The 19523-nt window shown below is 40.7% G+C and overlaps 1 protein-coding gene across 1 annotated transcript; it reads left to right on the forward strand.

The window, feature by feature from the left end:
- Positions 1–229: 229 nt before the first annotated feature.
- On the forward strand, positions 230–18681 carry lyn (LYN proto-oncogene, Src family tyrosine kinase). The gene is made up of 13 exons (XM_015957322.3): positions 230–393; positions 6336–6472; positions 6641–6683; positions 8493–8598; positions 8771–8869; positions 8982–9085; positions 9171–9320; positions 10550–10702; positions 13176–13358; positions 13543–13619; positions 13785–13938; positions 14864–14995; positions 17264–18681. Exons 2-13 carry the CDS (start codon positions 6341–6343, stop codon positions 17461–17463), a joined length of 1533 nt encoding a protein of 510 aa, XP_015812808.3. The 5' UTR covers positions 230–393; positions 6336–6340; the 3' UTR covers positions 17464–18681.
- Positions 18682–19523: the final 842 nt, after the last annotated feature.

Raw genomic sequence — 19523 nt, forward strand, 5'->3', positions numbered from 1 at the left:
ATTTGAAGGAACTTAAATTTGCTGAAGTGATCATTAAACACATCTAAGTGAGAGGTACTTATTGTATTTTACCATGAAGTTAAAAAGCCTTTAGGGGCTCTAACAATGTGTTGTCAGGTGTGTGCGTGCATGCATGTGTGTGTGTCTATGAATGAGTGTGTCAGATGCTGATTATGCAAATAATCATTAGACAATTGTACCAGGAAGTTTAGGTAAGAAAAAAAAATCCCCGACCAGTTCCTCATTCTGCTACAACCGTCCACAAGTCAAGTGGTGAGTGTGTGTGTGTGTGTCTTATGATCAACACAAATAGCAGATCTCTGGACTAAAAAATTAAATCATCCATATGCTGGAATAAGCATTTTTCCCACTGAGGATTTCTACTTTTGACAGGTAAGAGCTGATCGACACACACACACACCAACAGATAAAACGTTACTGTCCACAGGATTAAACACATTACTTGATATGATTAAGAGGGTTTTTTAAAATCATTTAAAAAAAATGTTTTTCCTTCTCTTTTTGCTTTCTTCATATTCCTCATGTTTCATTGCGGGAGGGGGGGGGGGGGGGGGGGATCACATGGGGTCCTTCAGGTCCACTCAGACCCTCGGTACAGTTTCCGTCTGTTCTTGGACTCGAGTTAAAAATAAAACTGGGGAACTGAAGCAAACAGTTCAAAACGGAGCTGAAGCTGACCTGCAGGTTAACCTGTGCGATTGTAAATCATTTGAACATTTCTTCCTCCTTTTCTTGTTTAAACATCATAAATCAGGTCTGGTTGTGCAAACTTCACTTTAGATTTATTAAAGAATTACTCCCAAAACTGTTTCTACAAGAGGATAGTGGTGGGGGACAAACTGTACGTTTTCACTGAATGGCGTAAGTGTAAAGAAATGTGTGAGTCTCGAGGGTTGCTGGTTCCCCTGAGAGTGACGCCTAACGCCCAGCTCCAATATCAGGTCAAACATTAACTCTAACCAGCGTTTCAGTTCCAGATAAGCAACATTCCTGTTTTACCCGACCTTGTTACAACGGATTCATGAAATTTATTATCTGACTGAAATAAAGTGAGAAGTTTTAAATAATCACAAACGCCTGCATCGAGAACATGCACTTTTCTAAATACATGGAGAAACCTGATGTTGGAAACGGTAAACGGCTTATATGTAGTCCAAGAATCCATCGAGGCACTTCACAACAGTCACTCACACTCACATGGTGATGAGCTACAGTTGTCATGAGGCAAGGACGTAATTTTCACTTAAGAAGTGGGGGGGACACGGGGGTGGGGGGGTGGGGTATGGGTATCTTTGCAGTATGTTCTAATCGGAAACAGGCTTCAACACAAACTGTTGTTTTCCGCTTGGTCCTAGAGCTCAACCAGTGTCAATTTAATATAGCGTAATATTGCTTTTGGATGGTTAAAAGTGCAGGGGTCAAAACTTGACTTTGGAAAAAGTGGGGGGGACATTTCCCCCCTGTCCCCCCCCAAAATTACGTCCATGTCATGAGGGCTGGGGCTCACTGACAGATGCAAGTCTACCATAAAGTTGGTGCCACTGGTCCCCTCAACCACCACCACCAGCAGGTGGGTAAAGTGTCTTGCCCAAGGGCACAATGACCAGGAGAGACTGAAGTAGGGTGTTAACCTGCAACCCTCTTATGATGGAGCAGGCACTTAACTCCTCTCCCTCCATTTCCACTCCATATTTTATTTTCCTTTTATTTTGAGTGTCTTAGTTTGTGGCTTTGCGCAAAAACTTAGACGATTAAAAGTGACTCATCAAATCAAATCAAAGATACTTTATTAATCCCAGAGGGACATTAGAGTTTCAGTACGCACAATTCAGAGATCAGACATACATGGGCAAGACACGTGACAAGAATTGGTGACTGTGGTCATTCACAACCCTGAGTCGTGCTACGAGTCGTGCTACCTTAATAATAATAATAATATCAGGAGTATGACATCATTTTATTTTCTCATCTAATCATTTAAACAGCAGTGATGTGATGGGCGGAGTCTCCTGCAGCAGTGGAGGTGAACAAGAGGCTGGCACTGCAACAGTTTTTACTGGAAATATGTACATATTCTGAAGTAAACATCTGTGTGTGTGTGTGTGTGTGTGTGTGTGTGTGTGTGTGTGTGCGTGCGTGCGTGCGTGCGTGTGTGTGTGTGTGTGTGTGTGTGTGTGTGCGCGTAACTACTGCGTATTTAACTATGAACAATAAGATGTGATTATTCTATATAAATATAAAATATCAACCTGATAGATCTTTGAATGTTTAACCAGAAGCGTTTAGGATTCTCTGCTTATTCAGGGACCATAAACACACTTCGTATTAATTCAGACCGAGTCAAGTATATTAGGGCTGAAACGATTCCTCAAGTACCTCGAATAATTCGAGTACAAAAAATCCTCGAGTCAAATTCTCTGTCTCGAAGCTTCGTTTAATTCATGTTTAATTAATTCATGGCTTTGCAATCGCCCGGGGTCATGTTTCACCCAGACCGAAATAAGTGACGCACATACACACTGCACTGAATGCACACGCAAGTAGCAAACGCAACTTAACTTTCTTTTAAGCCGTGGTGGACAATGTGGACCCCGGTGAAGTGCGAAAAAGACAGAAAATGCCAACGGTGTGGGACCAATTTTCACGTCGTAAGGCGGAAAACGTACTCCAGTGTAAATACTGTAAAACGGATGTAGCCTGCCACAACACCACATCCTCGATGCTGCAACCTGACCAGGAAACATCCACATGTAAATGTCACTTCTGCAAGCGGACTCGGAGCCTCTACAAGATAATGCATTTTAGCCTGTATTTCTATATATTCTGCAGACACTGTGCGACTTTTTCATTTGTAGCACTTAGTTTCAGCTCACACCGTACGTCTGGTAGCAACACGTCGGACTTAAAATGTGCTAAAAGTAGCAGTTTTTACAACACGTCGGACTTTTTACTGTGTTGTTATTGATGTCCGTTGTCTCTCAGGATTGCTGCAGAAGGACACAGGTATTTAGGAGTGGCGGAGGAAAACGAAAGAAAGTAAATAAATGTTGTGTGATCAATATAATTTGACATAACCACGGCAAACATGCTTTCTCGACAATCGTTGTTAGTGTGAGATAAAAAAAGTGTAGAAATTAAAAAGAACGTGTGTTAATAGGGAAACAGCTGGCGAGCCATGTTTGCGCATGCGCCGTGAGCGGTTCTGGTGCTGTTTGGGCCGCAGCCTCTCGTTTACTGTGACGTAAAGTTGAAATGCTGAAGTTTTGAAAACTAATTTTGAATGAATAACTGGCTATTGCTTTCTCATTTCAAGAGGTCTTTCATATTTTATGACTTGCTATTTGATATAATGGTTTAAAAACGCAAAAGAGTAATTTATTAGAGTACTCGATTAATCGATAAAAGATTCGATAGAGTACTCGATTACATAAATATTCGATAGCTGCAGCCCTAAAGTATATAATTAAAAAAAACTTTATTTTCTAAACTAATTATATTATATGACAAGCTATGAACAAATGGTATGTGATGGACTGTGATGTGTGATGGAGTGTATGTGTAGTGCTGTTCATTAGAGCCTTTGTATCTGGAAGAGATTGTGAATTCTGGGTGTAAGAGAATCTTGGTCTGCTATAAACTAGAGAGTTGATTATTTATAAAACAGCATCAGACGCCAGTATGGAGGTCTACGGTACTCATGTATGAGTTGCTCCCGGCGGTCCGGAGGTTTGCGGTCAGAGTGGTGAGGTCGCCAGACGTCGAGATCACGATACTCAGAGATGAGTAGCTTCCTCTGAGTTCAGCTTCCCCGGCCACGAGATGCAACTCGGGGTCTGCAGATTAGGTGTCCAAGATGGATGTCTGAGAGCTGCATTAGCTCTGGAATGAGCTGTTGTCTGTAATCGCTTGCAGCGTCGTGGCAAGGTTTTGACTTTAAGGTCAAAGGAGGTTGTTACAAAAAGGCTTCGTTGCCGATTTGGCCGAATCGAGGTGTCAGCTGGAAACTGAGTAACTCGGGCAGTCACTCAGGTTTTAATAATCTAGAGTTTATCATTTCTGCAAATCAGAATTTGACAGGTTTGTCGGCGGTGCCAAACATCCCTCAGAAACCACACCTTCCAGATTTAAGATGTTCCCATTCTGTGGATAAAGAATCTTTAAACTTATGTGATATGTGACCTCAACTGTAATTTATATCTTATGAAGATTGTGTATGAGTGTAGATGGTGAGTAACTTGTTGTACCACACAGCACTGATGAAAATATGTAATATCCTTGTCAGAACAACAGAACAGATTATTTCAACATTTCATATAACATCTGGTTCATCCAACCATATGATTATTTAACTTATGAGTTGTAAATGTTCACTTTATATTCAGAGTGTGGAATCCTGCAGTCTTATCAGAGGAAAGCTTTGCTTGGAGACATAGGCTGACAGTATTGTCTTCATGGAATGTCTACAAGCACTGACTAATCTTCTGGGTGTTAGAAGACAGAGTTTAAAATCCGCTTAGAAAATTGAGTTATTTCTGTAGATTACTGGCATGGATGTAATTTGGGGGGGGGGGGGGGGGGGTATGTCCCCCCACTTTTTCCAAAATCAAGTTTTGACCTATGGTTTTGACCCCTGCACCTTTTACCATCGAAAAGCAATATTACGCTATATTAAATTGACACTGGTTGAGCTCTAGGACCAAGCGGAAAACAACCGTTTGTGTTGAAGCCTGTTTCCCATTAGAACACACTATAAAGATACCCCCCACCCCCCACTTCTAAAGTGAAAATTACGTCCTTACCGGTCACTATGTAGGTCAACATGACCCTTTCTGGACGTTACAAAGTATTTTCATTAGCACACGTAGGAGAGCAAAACTTTGGCAGCAATCTCAACTCTGCAGATGCTGCCTGGTCCCATTGGAGTGCTGCTTTTCCCCTTCAGAGCAGAACTTTTAAAACCAGAATAAAACAGATGATTTCTAAAAAAACAACACTCAAAAATGTTTGGTGACTCACTCTTTGCTCTTTCTTCTGTTCTGATTCATGATTCTGCTCCTGCCATCATTAACTTACATAATGCTGCTTCCGTAAAGCGTACACGGCTGAACTCGTTCTGCCTACAGATTATTAGCTGTTATATTTTATTCCACTTTAGATTCTATCAATGACATCTTGGAATACACGTCACACTTTGTAGCTGCAACAAAGCAATCTGGGCTCAAAGAATAAGCGGAACTGTCTTGATTACAACACACTGCAAAGGTTGCAAAACTCGTGTTTACACATGTGCGCAAAAATCCAACAAACTCCCCAAATCGGTAAAGGAAAAAATTATTTTATCACCTTTGATCTAGATGTGGACAGGAAACCTTTTAGTTTCAATTTTAAAATGGTGATATTTGTAGTAGCCTTTACTGGTTTTATGTAAAAGTGGTTAATGGGTTTACTGGTTAGCACCAAGTCATGTGATGTTAAACACGTGCCACTCGCTGCTTTTACTGAACTGAATCAAACAGGATTAAATCTGATTTGATCTGCTAAAGAGAAGGGGCTGTTGTAGGATCTGGAGCAGTGGCTCTAACTGATGGAACCATGTCTGACCTTTGACCTCAAACAGGATGTTTTCACAGCTCTACATCCACCACTTTTAATTTGACACAAAAACATCCGAGTGATTGTTCAAAAAGTTTTGCACTTTTTTTACACAGATGAATGTTGTGGGTTTTACGGTAAGATCTTTGTCTTGGTCCACATTTATGACTAATCCGTTTTTGTCAAATAAACGAGTCGTTGACTCGTGAAGTTTTGCAATTTCCATGAAAGCCCCATCGGCTTGGACCTTGGGCTTTTGGTGTAAAAGGAAAACAACGTCCATTTAAAACTTCAGCAGAGTATTTGGATTAAATCTAAATATTTTCTACATAAATATGTTTTTTTTAAGTCATAAATAACCTGAAAGCCCAGGAGGCTGAAGTCAAAGGTCCAAGGGTGTAACTAGGTCTGCAGGAGGATGTGGTGATGTGGGTTTTCATCCCACCTGCAAGAAATAGTTCATCCGAGCAAAATGGTTAACTAAAGTCATTCAGCTGGAAAAGATTCACTACAAGGCTCTGTGTGCTGCTGCTACTTATAGATGATTGTCTTTGACTTTCTTGCAGCACATAAGTAGAAGTGGCCTAAATGAAAAAAAAATTGTTTTTGTCGCTTTATTTTTAAGAGCTGAGAGTTGCAGGTGTGCCAAGCTTCTGGTTTCAGTCGTCATAAATGTGTAACAGACCGCTTCACTAACCCTTTTTTCTCACTTCCTCCTGCAGGCAGGATGGGCTGTCTGAAGTCCACACTCAGCGGCGGTCTGGGGAGAATGGTGGAGAGGAAAACCAGCCAGCAGGCTGAAAGTCCTGACTCAAGGGTCTATGTCAAAGACCCCACCTCCACTTCAAAAATCACCAGAGTAAGTAGGTGGAGAGAAAGGCAGAACATTCTCTAGAAATACTTTCACATTTATCACCGATTTGCAAGAAAGTGAGTCAGAGTTTCCCTTTATATGAAACGAGGTCTGTCAAAATCGGCTGATTACGATAAAAACACCATTTCATGTGTATTTTATTTGCTATTACAGACTAACACACTGTTACCTGGCCAGGTATTCCAGAGAATGGAAGGTATTTCGTTTATTTCTTTCTACTTTCTTCAATTACTTTATTTGGTAAAAGTCATTATTTTGCTACCTGGGAGGAAAAACACTCAGGGTCATTAGCTTTGGCCTATTAGCCACAACAGCTGTGAATTCAATGGGAAAATGCTAATCAAGGTAGCAGCATTAAAGAGTTTTCACTCAGTTAAAATTTGAAAAGTAACGATGGACGTAGTCACCAAGCAGCTGTTTGCACATCTCTGTTTTACGTCTGAGCTGCTATGGAGGTCAAGTTGGGTTCAATGACGTCATATCAAGATCAGAACGGATGTTCTGTGATGTCATGGATTAATTACATCAGCTGTGTCACACCAATAAAGAACTGTCAGATATCTATGGAAACCAATTCCTGCCAGTCTGATTAATAAAAAATATTCCTGTATTTTAAAATTACGACTAACTTATCTCATTGTTATAAAATAACTAGAGATACATTGTTTACATCAGGGTGGCGGGAATGAGCTTCCATTGTTTCTGTTACCAAGTAAGAAAAACGGAAACTATTTTAAATAAAATGTGATTCACTTGACAGCCATTTAAAAATGACATAAACTTTTGTGATAGCGTTCATATTTTGTGACCCTTCCAGTATTATAAATTCAACACTTTGAGCAAACAGCGTTAATCTAGTTGGGAGTCGCACTAAAAACTTTACTTTTCTCTAACCTTTTCTCTAATTTTTCAAAGATTCTGTTTGGACTTTTTTTTTAAAACTCTTCTTCCATACAGTTCTTGTATCTAGTCATTTTGGGAAATGTGCTTAAAGGTGTGGTTTACTAATTTATTCAATACATTTGCAGTGTTCCATAGTGTAAACCAATGTATTATGAGTCATAAAAAAAAAGCTATGATACCCCTGTTCTGCGATGCAGAAGTTTGCTGGTTCAGAGGTGGGCTGAAAACAGCAGGATTACTCATTATTACTAATTATATGCACACACCTTGCTTCTGATTGGCTAACAGAACACACTCAGCCATTTTGCAAAATCACTATGACCAAGAAACTCTCCGCTCTCTCTCCTTGCTCCAAAAATTTTTTTAAAAGCCTCCCTGTGGGCGGGTGCAAGCCACGATGGGCAAGGCCATGAATGCAAATTCACATTGTGACATAGATATGTGAGGATTTTCAAATCCTAGCATTTCACTGTCTACTTTCTAGCAGAAGCTAATGCAGGAGAGAGGTGTAGGAGACTGCTTTCATGTTCACCCTGCATGAAAAACTCAGAGTGATCAATTGTAATCAGAAATAATAATAAAAAAATGTATTTTCAGTCAACCACACCTTTAAAGATATTTTTAAAAAGGAGAAAAAGACAACTTCAAATGCTACAATGGCATCTAAAATGAATGAAATAAAGAAGGAAACGTATTCAAAACTAAGAGATGCATCTTCCTCAGGTTGATCATCTGCATTGATGCCAGGCTTTGAGGGTCACAATCATTCATTTTTTTATGTTTCTCTGCAAGTTAATCCAACCACTGGATGAAGTGTTGGAACAGGGAAGCAGCTAAAACATGCTGATGTGATCTACGGAGCGCCACGTTTTCCAGTTAATAGTTCTTTGAAAAATAGAGCAAACTACAGCTTTGGGTGTTTAACATGAAGAATTAAGAGCATACTGGATCTCTTTGACAAAGTGTCTTAAACATTTTAAGTTTGTTTGTTTGTTAAGATGTCTGTTTGCATTTTAACAGCTCTAAACACACATATGTTGGTGCTGGTTTGTTAACATTGCTTCGTGACATGGTTTAAACATGTTTCTTTTTCCTGTCTCAGAGCAAAAAGGATCTGGAAAAGTAGTGGTCGGCCTTTATCCATATGCAGCTACGCATCCTGATGACTTAGGATTCAAGAAGGGAGAAAAGATGGTGGTCTTAGGAGAGTGAGTCACGTAAATGTTGGTCACTATCACAAATTCTGTAACTTACACACACATGTACTATTTATTAATGATATTTTATTAAATAAACAAAAATAAATCAAAAAGAAACAAGAAAAAGTGGCAAAATTAAAAAAATATGACTTTAGATGTGGTAAAATGTTTTTATTTGCAGACAAGGTGACTGGTGGAAGGCACGGTCTGTGGCCACCCAAAAAGAAGGATTCATCCCTTCTAATTATGTTGCCCAAGTAGATACCATGGAAACAGAGGAGTGAGTAGCTATGTGCTAATAGCAAGCTTTATTGAGCGCTGTTAGGCTGCTCTGCTAATTGTTGTTGTTTGATTTTGCACATTATTGTAAGAAAACTTCCAATTTGTTGCAGTTGGTTTTTTAAAGACATCACAAGAAAGGATGCAGAGAGGCAGCTGTTAGCACCAGCTAACAAACCAGGATCCTATCTCATCAGGGAAAGTGAAACATCTAAAGGTACAGAAATAGAGCTGAAAGGTCATTAAAGTCATATTTAAACATTAACATATTCTCTTTCTTTCTTTCTGTGATTTTCCGTCAGGAAATTATTCACTATCAATCAGAGATGCAGATTCCGCAGGGATGGACTCGGTCAAGCATTACAAAATCAGGAAGTTGGACAACGGCGGCTTCTACATCTCTCCTAAGATCTCTTTCCCCGACATCAGCAGCATGATCAAGCATTACCACAGTAAGCACAGCTCTGATCAGAGGAGAAAAGCTAACCCTCATTAATGATAAGTCTGTCACAGTCTGACTCACCGTCCAGTTTACGCCACAAACAGGCCGCCCTATGACAGCGTATCAGTGCCACTCAGAAGAAAAAAATAATAAAAAGACTTGATGGTTGGTACTAAACAGTAGAGCTTTAAGAACTTTTTTCAGTTCTTCAGAATAAGAGTCTAAAACTTACACATCTGAAAACATCTTTGTGTGTTCAAGAAACCACCTCAATTTCAACTAAATCAGTTGGACTCAGGAGCACAATACGAGTCGAATTTTTTTATTTCTTCAGGGTGCATGAACCCAAAATGTCTTCATAAAACTCGCAGGAGATTAGCTGTTGACCAAAAAAAAAAACACATCATGGATGCAGTTTTGCCCGTAGCTATCACTTTAGTCAAAATTCAAACTAACGTGGGTTTTAAGTCCTTTAAGCAGCAGCTACCCATCAAATTTACTTTTTTCATTTGGAAGCAATACTGATAATAATGTTTCAAGTTTAGAATATTAAAGTGACAATGTGTAGTTTTTATCGTTAATCTCATCAAAATGTTGTTGAAAATTAATAAAATGATGTCCAGTAGTTGAATAATGTTGGCGGTTTCTTAACATATAACCATAAAAATCAAGTCTAAAGTCTATCGTTTTTGGGGGACGCCATGTTTCCTTCTGGCCGGCTCGGGGTCCTGCGCCTCTCGATGACGTCTTACTAGATGATTGGCTGGATGTGCAATTTATGGAAGTTATGTTACCGCGTTCAAAAACATTTAGGCAGTAAGAAACATGTATTTAATAACAAAACTGCTAAACTCTTTCCAAAAACTACGTGAAAGAACAGAATTGAAAAAGAGATTCAATATATTTTGGCCGAGCGGTATTGCCGTAGTAAGATGACATCATCGGTAGTCGCAGGAACCCGAGCAGATCTGGAAAGTACAGCACCAGAAAACTAATAATTGGCATTGCATTCTCTCAATGGAATTAACTGAAGGACCGGCAAAGTCTGGTGAATCATGCCACGGTTGCATGCTTTCTGCTCCACAGGTGACAACGTCCACCGTAATGTTTCTCAAACATAACGACAGTCACGGTGATATGGTGTAAAATTACCCTGAAATCTATATACTGCCCCCGAGCTCCAGGAAGCTACATACTGCCACTGAAATGAGAGGATGTCTTTGTGTGTGCACCTTGCAGACAAAGCAGATGGTTTGTGCCGTAAACTGGAAAGTCCATGTGTGAAACCCAAAGCTCAAAGACCCTGGGATAAGGACGCATGGGAGATTTCCAAAGACTCCATAAAGATGGTGAAGAAACTGGGAGCAGGACAATTCGGAGAAGTCTGGATGGGTGAGCGTGGAGATACAAAACAAAACTGACATTAAGACTCTGACCTGAGACCTGTAGGGGTGTCTAGAGAAGTTCTGTCTGGTGCACCTTGCTATTTCTAGATCAGACCTGGATGCGGTTTTAGCCATCGTGCACATGTTGTTTATTTTTCACACTGATTAGCAATGAAGAAGCTTCTCACTTAAGTGAGAACTTTTCCATCAGTTATCAGCTACATAATAACATTCCAACTGGTTTTATGTCTGATCAGATAAGAACATCTAAAGATGCTTGATCCAGTTATTTTGCCAGAATCTGCACCAAACAGGTGAAATATATAAAGTCAACTAAACGTCACCGGTCAAAGATGATGTAGCTCCACAAGCAGCTTGATTTCCTTTTTAAACCCCTGATCACCCATGCGGATGCTGATATCTAAGAAAAAAATTAAATAACTGGAAAGGAACATCTCACTTTAAATAGGTGGTAGTTGCTACTATTTCTGTTAGATAATTAATTTCAACATCTGAGTTAAATCTGAACAAAAATTATTCAAGCAGAAGTATATTCATTGAAAATGTAAATACCAAGAACTATCTGTTAGCTGTAACAGATAATAAGGCGTTTCTCAATGTCAACGCACCTGGCCTCGCAAGGCGATGTCTTGCGAGGCCAGGTGCCTTGCTTACAAGGACACTGTCCTTCCTTGGTCAAAGAAAACAGTTAAATAGAACAGACTTGCATCACGTGATCGCGGCTTCTGCAGCAGTCACGTGTCATCACGTGACACGAGAGGTAACATATTTTATATGTACAAGTTTCAATATAAATAAAATGAGCCTTTTCCCTTTTAAATTGTGTATATGTTTGTTAAATTAAATATAAAAGCAAGTTACTACCTATAGCCACTGAAGCTGCAACTACTAAGCAACTAACCAACCATAGATAACTGCTTTGGACTTAAAACAAACATTTCAGATATCAACCCGATTGCTACAATTAGTTGACGTACATTTAAACTTGAAATTTGCCCCCGAGGTAGCTGCTGGCCTCTGATCCGCCATCCTTTTAAAAATACCTCGGTGTATTCTGGGAATTTTTGACCAAATGTAGGCTACAAAACACCTCCTGTGTATCCTTACGTTAGCCAAACGGCTAGCAAACGGAAAACAGACGCCTCGGTAGAACATGAACATTGGAACATGCCTTGGCGGTTCCAAATGACGTATCTCCTAGGCAACCTGGGCAGGGCCAAGACATCAAGGCGAGGTTCCTTGGCATTCAGAAACACCCTTAGTCTGGCCATGAACCATTGAAATGGCTCACTGTTGGGGTGGGATCTAGGGTTGACCATGAAACTGTCTCTATACAAAATCGGACAGCACTAGGACCAATCAGAAACAGCATGACATACTCACCTTTATGGATGTCAGCCAACAGGGCAGTCCACCATACACAGCTGAAGAAGCAGTAAATACATCCTTTTTTGAAATTCTGGACTTGAGTACCAGTACCTGCTCATGTATAAACACAAATCCCAAGTCTAAATAGTCCAAAATTGATGCCAAAGCCATTACAAATGAATGCTGTTTCCATCTTTGTTGGTTTTATTTTGGTCACAGATGTAGCGTTAAGCCTATCCAACAAATGTAGAGTGCTGCATTTAGTCAGGCACAAAACTGTTCGGGTCAATAATAGACCTGCTGACTGTACAGTAAAGTGTGGTGGGACCAACCTGCAGAGCCAAGTCTTTTTGTTACTGCTACGGTTGGTCTAGATTTCCAGGATAGCTATCGTAAATGTGTAACACATCTGGTTGGAATGTTTTATTTTTCCTGATTCATGATCTGGAATAACAAAGTGATGTCGATGAAAACATGTAAGAAAGTTTTTGCATGAAGTCCCATTTGATATTCACGTTGGTCCTAGCCGTTAGCTCATCAATCCTGTCAGAGGTTATCTATTTGTGTCCAAGCTAGCTACCTGTGCAAGTTTACATCATAAATGTCCATAACCTTAGCAAAGGAAGCAACTCCAAGTTGACTGAATTATTCTTTCTTCCTCTAGATACCAAATGTAACAACTCTTATGACTAAATCTGTGCATTTCACCAGATTTGTTGCTATAAAATGCCCACAGACAAACACACACAATTTGAAAAATACTAGAAAAAGCCTTTATGGTGGCTCCCCAAAACACAGTGCGAGGATCTTCAATGCAAGCCTTGGTAAAGTTTAGCTTTTGAAGTCATGCACAGGTGCTAGTATGTAATATTTTCCATCACTCTAAAAACAAATGCTTGCTGGTATTTGCATTTCTCATGCTAAATTTCCCCATTGGCATTCCATAGCAAAAAACTAACAAACAAAAAAACAGGAACTGTGAGTTATGTGCAGGACTAATTTTAGGACCTGGAAAATGTTTGGAAGCAGCCACATAGCACCCACGATGCCATGTGTGATTGACTGGTAATGGTGTTTTTCTGTGGATTCAGCGTACTACAACAACACCACCAAAGTGGCGGTGAAGACGCTGAAGCCCGGCACCATGACAGTGGAAGCTTTCCTGGATGAAGCCAACGTGATGAAGACGCTGCACCATGACAGGCTGGTTCGGCTCTACGCCGTCATCACCAAGACCCAACCCATCTACATCATCACCGAGTTCATGGCAAATGGTAATTTAAATCAGCACGGATTCCTGGCATGTTCGCTTCAGGCATTTCAAATAAATGTGGCTATTACAGAGCTCTGATGGGAGGAAGGGGAACTTTGTGTCTTGGTTCTCTAATGAAAGTAAAATTACGCTCCGCACAGTCTCAGTCTAAACAAATGTTGCTTCCTGTCCTGTCTTGTCTTTAGGAAGCCTTCTAGACTTTTTAAAAAGTGAAGATGGATGCAACCTGCAGCTACCAAAGCTGATAGATTTCTCAGCACAGGTGATTTACCACCAAATACTTCCAAGAGTGACTTTTCCTCCAACCCTTCTGACCCGCATCAAGCAGAAAACATGTCACTCAGTTATTCAATCTGCTCGTCTCCGTTTCATTTCTTCTCTGCTGACGTTACGAGTCTGAACGAAACGCGCTTGTGTTCTGTTTCAGATAGCCGAGGGCATGGCGTACATAGAGAAGAAGAATTACATTCACAGGGACCTGAGGGCCGCAAACGTCCTGGTGTCTGAGAGTCTGCTGTGCAAAATAGCAGATTTTGGTTTGGCGAGAGCCATCGAGGACGATGAGTACTCTGCTAGAGAGGGTAAAATTGTGTGTGTGTGTGTGTGTGTGTGTGTGTGTGTGTGTGTGTGTGTGTGTGTGTGTGTGTGTGTGTGTGTGTGTGTTTGATTGGAAGTATGAGTGTGTCTCATTTCTTGCATTGTGCAAGTCTTGTTCCAATCAAAGAAAAGCATCACTTCCTTTAACTCCCTGCGAAACACCGAAACTATAAATCATCCACTGAGTTGGCAAGACGGCCATTCCGGGTGACCAGATGGACACTTTTGGCTTCATTTCAGTCAGCTCTTAGTTTAGCCGCTGATGGCAAACATAAATACATTCATTTACACTGATAACTCATAGCACTGGTGTCAACTTCACCAGATGTTGACATTAGAGAATTAGATCAATAAATTGTACAAAAACATTTGTATAGATACAAAAGCAAGCGTTTGAGGCCATTTCTAAACCTCAGAAGGGAAAAGAAAAAGGCAAGAAAGAGGAATTAATGGTTTGTGGTGCCACCGGGATTCTAATTTCCAGCCAGCTGAATCGACACATGGAGAGAAAGTTCGCTCCACAGAGCCTCTGAGGTCTACAGCGTCCAAACGACAAATACCTCCACCTGTCTGATCTGGAGCAGCTTGGTGGAAATCACTCTAACTTAAACACACCCAGCAGAATGGATTTTTTCTTCTTTCAAATATGTGTAGTTGCATTCATCATGTGCAGGTTTGCTATAAACAAACGTTTCTACTTATGTAACGTAACTGACCAGAAACCCGGAGACACAGAAGCTACAGTAGCGGGAATCTAAAAATGCATTTAAATATGTCAATATGGAATAAAAAAATAAATGTGCCCACGAACGGATGGAGGTAATGATTGTGTGTTGTGAAGGACACTAACTGTAAATTTTATAACAACCTTTTATTTTCATGTCTACCTCTGCACTCCCACCCCCTCAGGAACCAAATTCCCCATTAAGTGGACCGCTCCAGAAGCCATAAACTACGGCAGCTTCACCATCAAATCAGACATGTGGTCCTTTGGTGTTCTTATTTATGAGATCATCACGTATGGAAAAATCCCCTACCCAGGTAAATATGAGATGCAGATTTATTTTTATACACGGTGGGGCAGAAAGTTTAGTCAACCACCAAATGTGTAAGTTCTCCCACACAAAACGATGAGAGGCCTGTAATTTTCATCATAGGTGTCCCTCATCTATGAGAGACAACGTCGTCGTCGTTGTCTTCCTCCGCTTATCCGGGTCCGGGTCGCGGGGGCAGCATCCCAACTAGGGAGCTCCAGACCGTCCTCTCCCCGGCCACCTCCACCAGCTCCTCCGGCAGGACCCCAAGGCGTTCCCGGACCAGATTGGAGATGTAACCTCTCCAACGTGTCCTGGGTCGACCCGGGGGCCTCCTGCCAGCAGGACATGCCCAAAACACCTCCCCAGGGAGGCGTCCAGGAGGCATCCTGACCAGATGCCCAAACCACCTCAACTGGCTTCTTTTGATCTGGAGGAGCAGCGGTTCTTCTCCGAGTCCCTCCCGAATGTCCGAGCTCCTCACCCTATCTCTAAGGCTGAGCCTGGCCACCCTACGGAGGAAACTCTTTTTGGCCGCTTGTATCCGCAATCTCGTTCTTTCGGTCATTACCCAAAGCTCATGACCGTAGGTGAGGATTGGGACGTAGATCGACCGGTAAATCGAGAGCCTGGCTTTCTGGCTCAGCTCCCTCCTCACCACGACAGATCGGCTCAGCGTCCGCATCACTGCAGACGCCGAACCAATCCGCCTGTCGATCTCCCGATCCCTCCTACCCTCACTCGTGAACAAGACCCCGAGAGACAACGTGAGAACAAAAATCGATTGTCCATTGTCTGATTTTTAAAGAATTCTTTACCAAATTATGGTGGAAAATAAGTCTTTAGTCTCCTACAAACACGCAATATTTCTGACTCTCCTCTTCTTGTTCTTCTTCTTGTTCTTCTTGTTCTTCTTCTTGTTGTTGTTCTTCTTCTTCTTCTGTGAGTGTTTAATGGCGTATGCAAGCTACTTAGATTTCTGACTCTCACAGACCTGTAACTTCTGTAAGAGGCTCCTCTGTCCTCTACTCTTTACCTGTATTAATGACACCTGTTAGAACTTGTTATCAGTATAAAAGACACCTGTACACAACCTCAGTCACACTCCAAACTACAGCTGAGACCAAGGAGCTGTCACCAGAAGCAAAATTGTAGATCTGCACCAGGCTGGGAAGACGGAATCTGAAATAGGTAAGCAGCTGGTGTCAAGAGATCAACTGTGGGAGCAATTATTAGAAAGTGGAAGACATACAAGACCACTGATAATCTCCCTTGATCAGGGGCTCTATGCAAGATGCACCATGGAGTCAAAATGATCACAAGAGCAGTGGGCAGAAATCCCAGAACTACACGGGGGACCTAGTGGATGACCTGCAGAGAGCTGGGACAGAGAGCAGGCCCGTCTGAAGTTTGCTAGAGAGCATTTGGAGGATCCGGAAGAGGAATGGGAGACTGGTCAGATGAAACCAAAACAGAACTCTAACCATGTTTGGAGGAGTTTGAATGCTGATTTGTACCCAAAGAACACCATACCTACTGTAGAGCATGGGGGCGGAAACATCATGCTTTGAGGCTGTTTTTCTGCAAAGGGACCAGGATGACTGATGAGGCCATGTATCCTCAGATCCCGAATAAAAGCCTCTTTTCATCAGCAAGGGCACTGAAGATTAAACATCGCTGAGTCTCTCAGCATGACAATGATACCAAACACATCGCTCCAGTAACGATGGGGCGGCCCAGCCACTCTCCAGATCTCAACCCCATAGAAAAACTTTGGAGGGAGTGTAAATCCGCATTGCCCAGCAACAGCTCTAAAGCATCACTACTCTAGAGGAGATCTGCATGGAAGAATGGGCCAAAATACCAGCAAATGTGTGAAACTTTGTGAAGACTTGCATAAAATCTTTGACCTTTGTATTAAGATGGACCTTCATTATTGACCCAATACTTTTTGCCAGTGAAGGGACAAAAGTACTTCAAAAATCAGACAATGTGATCTTCTGGATTTCTTTTCTCCTGTTGTCTCTCATAGTTGAGGTATAGCTATGATGAAAATGACAGACCTCTCATCTTTTTAAGTGGGAGAACTTGCACAGTTGGAGGCTGACTAAATACTTTTTTTGGCCTATAATATGAAGAAGCTATAAGCTGTAACCTGTCTTTTGTTCTTTCGTGTAAAACTCTATTTAAACATAACGTGTGCTGCACTCTGGCTGTTTCATTTACATCCTACACTTCATGGCTGTGTCTGACATGGAGCTGTGTTTGTCTGCAGGTATGACCAAAGGAGAGGTGATGTCGTCGGTGCAGCGCGGCTACAGGATGCCCCAGCCTGACAACTGCCCCACAGAGCTGTATGACATCATGTTGTCCTGCTGGAAGCACAAGCCCGAGGACAGACCCACCTTCGACTACGTCCAGAGCGTCCTGGATGACTTCTACACCTCCACAGAGACACAGTACCAACAGCAGTGATGCTGAACTGGAAAGACATTTCACACCTTCCACTTTTGCTCCACATTCTGTAATGAATGAATGTATTTTATATTTTCTGTTAGAAAACCAGTTTAAATGCAAAAAAGCCCCGACATCTAAACTTCCATTTTTAGGTTTGAAAAGTGTTATGTTTGATTATTAATGCACAAAAGGTGTTTTATTTAATGTTTTGACATCTTCTAAATGGATCAAATGGACCACATGTTAAAGAGTAAGTCACCCCCTACCAGAGTCTAACTCCACTCCCACTTCATGTTTGAAAAATGCAACAAATGCTGTTGCCTGGCAGACCGAGAGGGAGGAGCTGCTAAAAAATACACACACACACAGGCTCACGACAGCATTGTGACATCATAATGTACCAGTTTACATCATAGCATACCTCTTAGCCAATAGCGGTGGCAGATTTAAATTAGAATGCAGTGCAGAGTTTTTACCTGACAACGGCACAACGCTGCCAGTTTTAGGCAGAATATTTAAATTTTAACTAAGATGCACTGAAGTGCCGAATTATTGACTACACGTGTCTGTAGCACGATTAGACACTCGTTTATTTAGTTTATCAGCAAAAAAAAAGTTTATTTGGGGGTGACTTGCTCTTTAAATATGATCATGAATCCTGAAGCAGTTTCATACATGTAATAAGTCCTTATTATTTTAATGACTAAGCTTCTATAGGAGCAGAAACATCCAATATTTAGTCTTTTCTTCATCTGTGGTTCAAAGATAAATATTTCTGTACAAAGGTTTTGTGAATTTGTTTATTTACATTTCAAATGTCATTTTATGAGTAGCTGCTCTAACCCCGCTTTCTCACATCTATGAAAGCTAGAGTTTTAGGAAACTGTAGAGTTGTTTCTGTCTTCTGGGGTTTCATCGGGCTTTCTCCACTTCATATTGAAGTGGTGTTCATGCTATTCTTTGTTTTTCTTCTTTTGGGGATAGAACTTGAGAAGCTTTCATTTTTTACCTTTATTTCAGTAGCTGTATTTGCCTTTTACAATGAAGTCTATTAAAAGCTTAACGTGGTTTATCATTTAATGGCTTCACTTAGACTTATCAGTATGTTTGGTCTTTGACACCATGTAACTGGTGTGTGATCTATATGTATATAAAATGTATTTCATTGTGTTAATTCTATAACATTTAAGCTGAAAGTTGAAATTTATCATTAAAAATAAAAACAACTATCACTCATCTGGGTTAACCTCTGGATATTCTTCTATCATAAATTCGCCCCTGTTTATCTCGAAGCCAGAGGGCTGAAAATGTGTTCTTCCATCCAGTTGACCTAAATAATACAAACAAATCCCTTATAAACAGAGTATCAATGAAACCAAACATCAGATTAACAGCAATTAAATTAGAAATGTATCATTTAAACCAGTTTAGTAAACAGTAACCATAAATAAATGCTTTTTTACGGTTAAATTTTTGTCTAAATAAACATGTACAACAGGTACGTAGTAGAAACACTTTCTATATTTTTTGCAAACATTTATGTATTATTGCCTTGAAAGATTGGGGAATTGCCGCCCTCTACTGGCAAAGAAACAGAACAACACGCTGCTTTCCAACAGCAAATAGAAAAGGGAGGATGGGAGTTGCTGCCCTCCAGTGTCTGAAGGCTGGTCCTACACTTTTGTTGCTTTAAGCCTTTTAGAAGAGAATATTTTAGTCTCCTTAACTTAATGAAGCATTTAAAAAATCGTAATCTTTCTTTTTGTCCTCTTGGGAATGTTAATATTAAGGAGGGCTAAAAAAGAGAAGAAGAAACTGGATTTATAAAGTTAAAAGAGTTACTTAGGAGAAGCACTTTCTTTAAATGATGCTAAACACTATGTTTTGTCTTGAAATAATAGGGAATTTGCGCCCTCTGCTGGCGACAATCAGAACAAGAAGCTGGCTTCCAACAGCATTTAGATCAGGGAAGATGGGAAGTTTCTGCCCTCCAGTGTTTGAAAGCTGGTACTACACTCTATTTTATGCTTGTCTGTCTTTAGTGAATGTATTTTATATTTTCTGTTAGAAAACTAGTT

This window comes from Nothobranchius furzeri, chromosome 11 (assembly GCF_043380555.1).
Source record: "Nothobranchius furzeri strain GRZ-AD chromosome 11, NfurGRZ-RIMD1, whole genome shotgun sequence".
NCBI classification, from domain to species: domain Eukaryota; kingdom Metazoa; phylum Chordata; class Actinopteri; order Cyprinodontiformes; family Nothobranchiidae; genus Nothobranchius; species Nothobranchius furzeri.

Bases quoted from the DNA above. Each gene is read 5' to 3' on its own strand.
- lyn (XM_015957322.3), top strand. From the start codon at position 6,341: ATGGGCTGTCTGAAGTCCACACTCAGCGGCGGTCTGGGGAGAATGGTG. The intron at 8,870-8,981 runs GTGAGTAGCTAT...AATTTGTTGCAG, and splicing joins GATACCATGGAAACAGAGGA to TTGGTTTTTTAAAGACATCA. The intron at 13,620-13,784 runs GTGATTTACCAC...GTTCTGTTTCAG, and splicing joins TGATAGATTTCTCAGCACAG to ATAGCCGAGGGCATGGCGTA.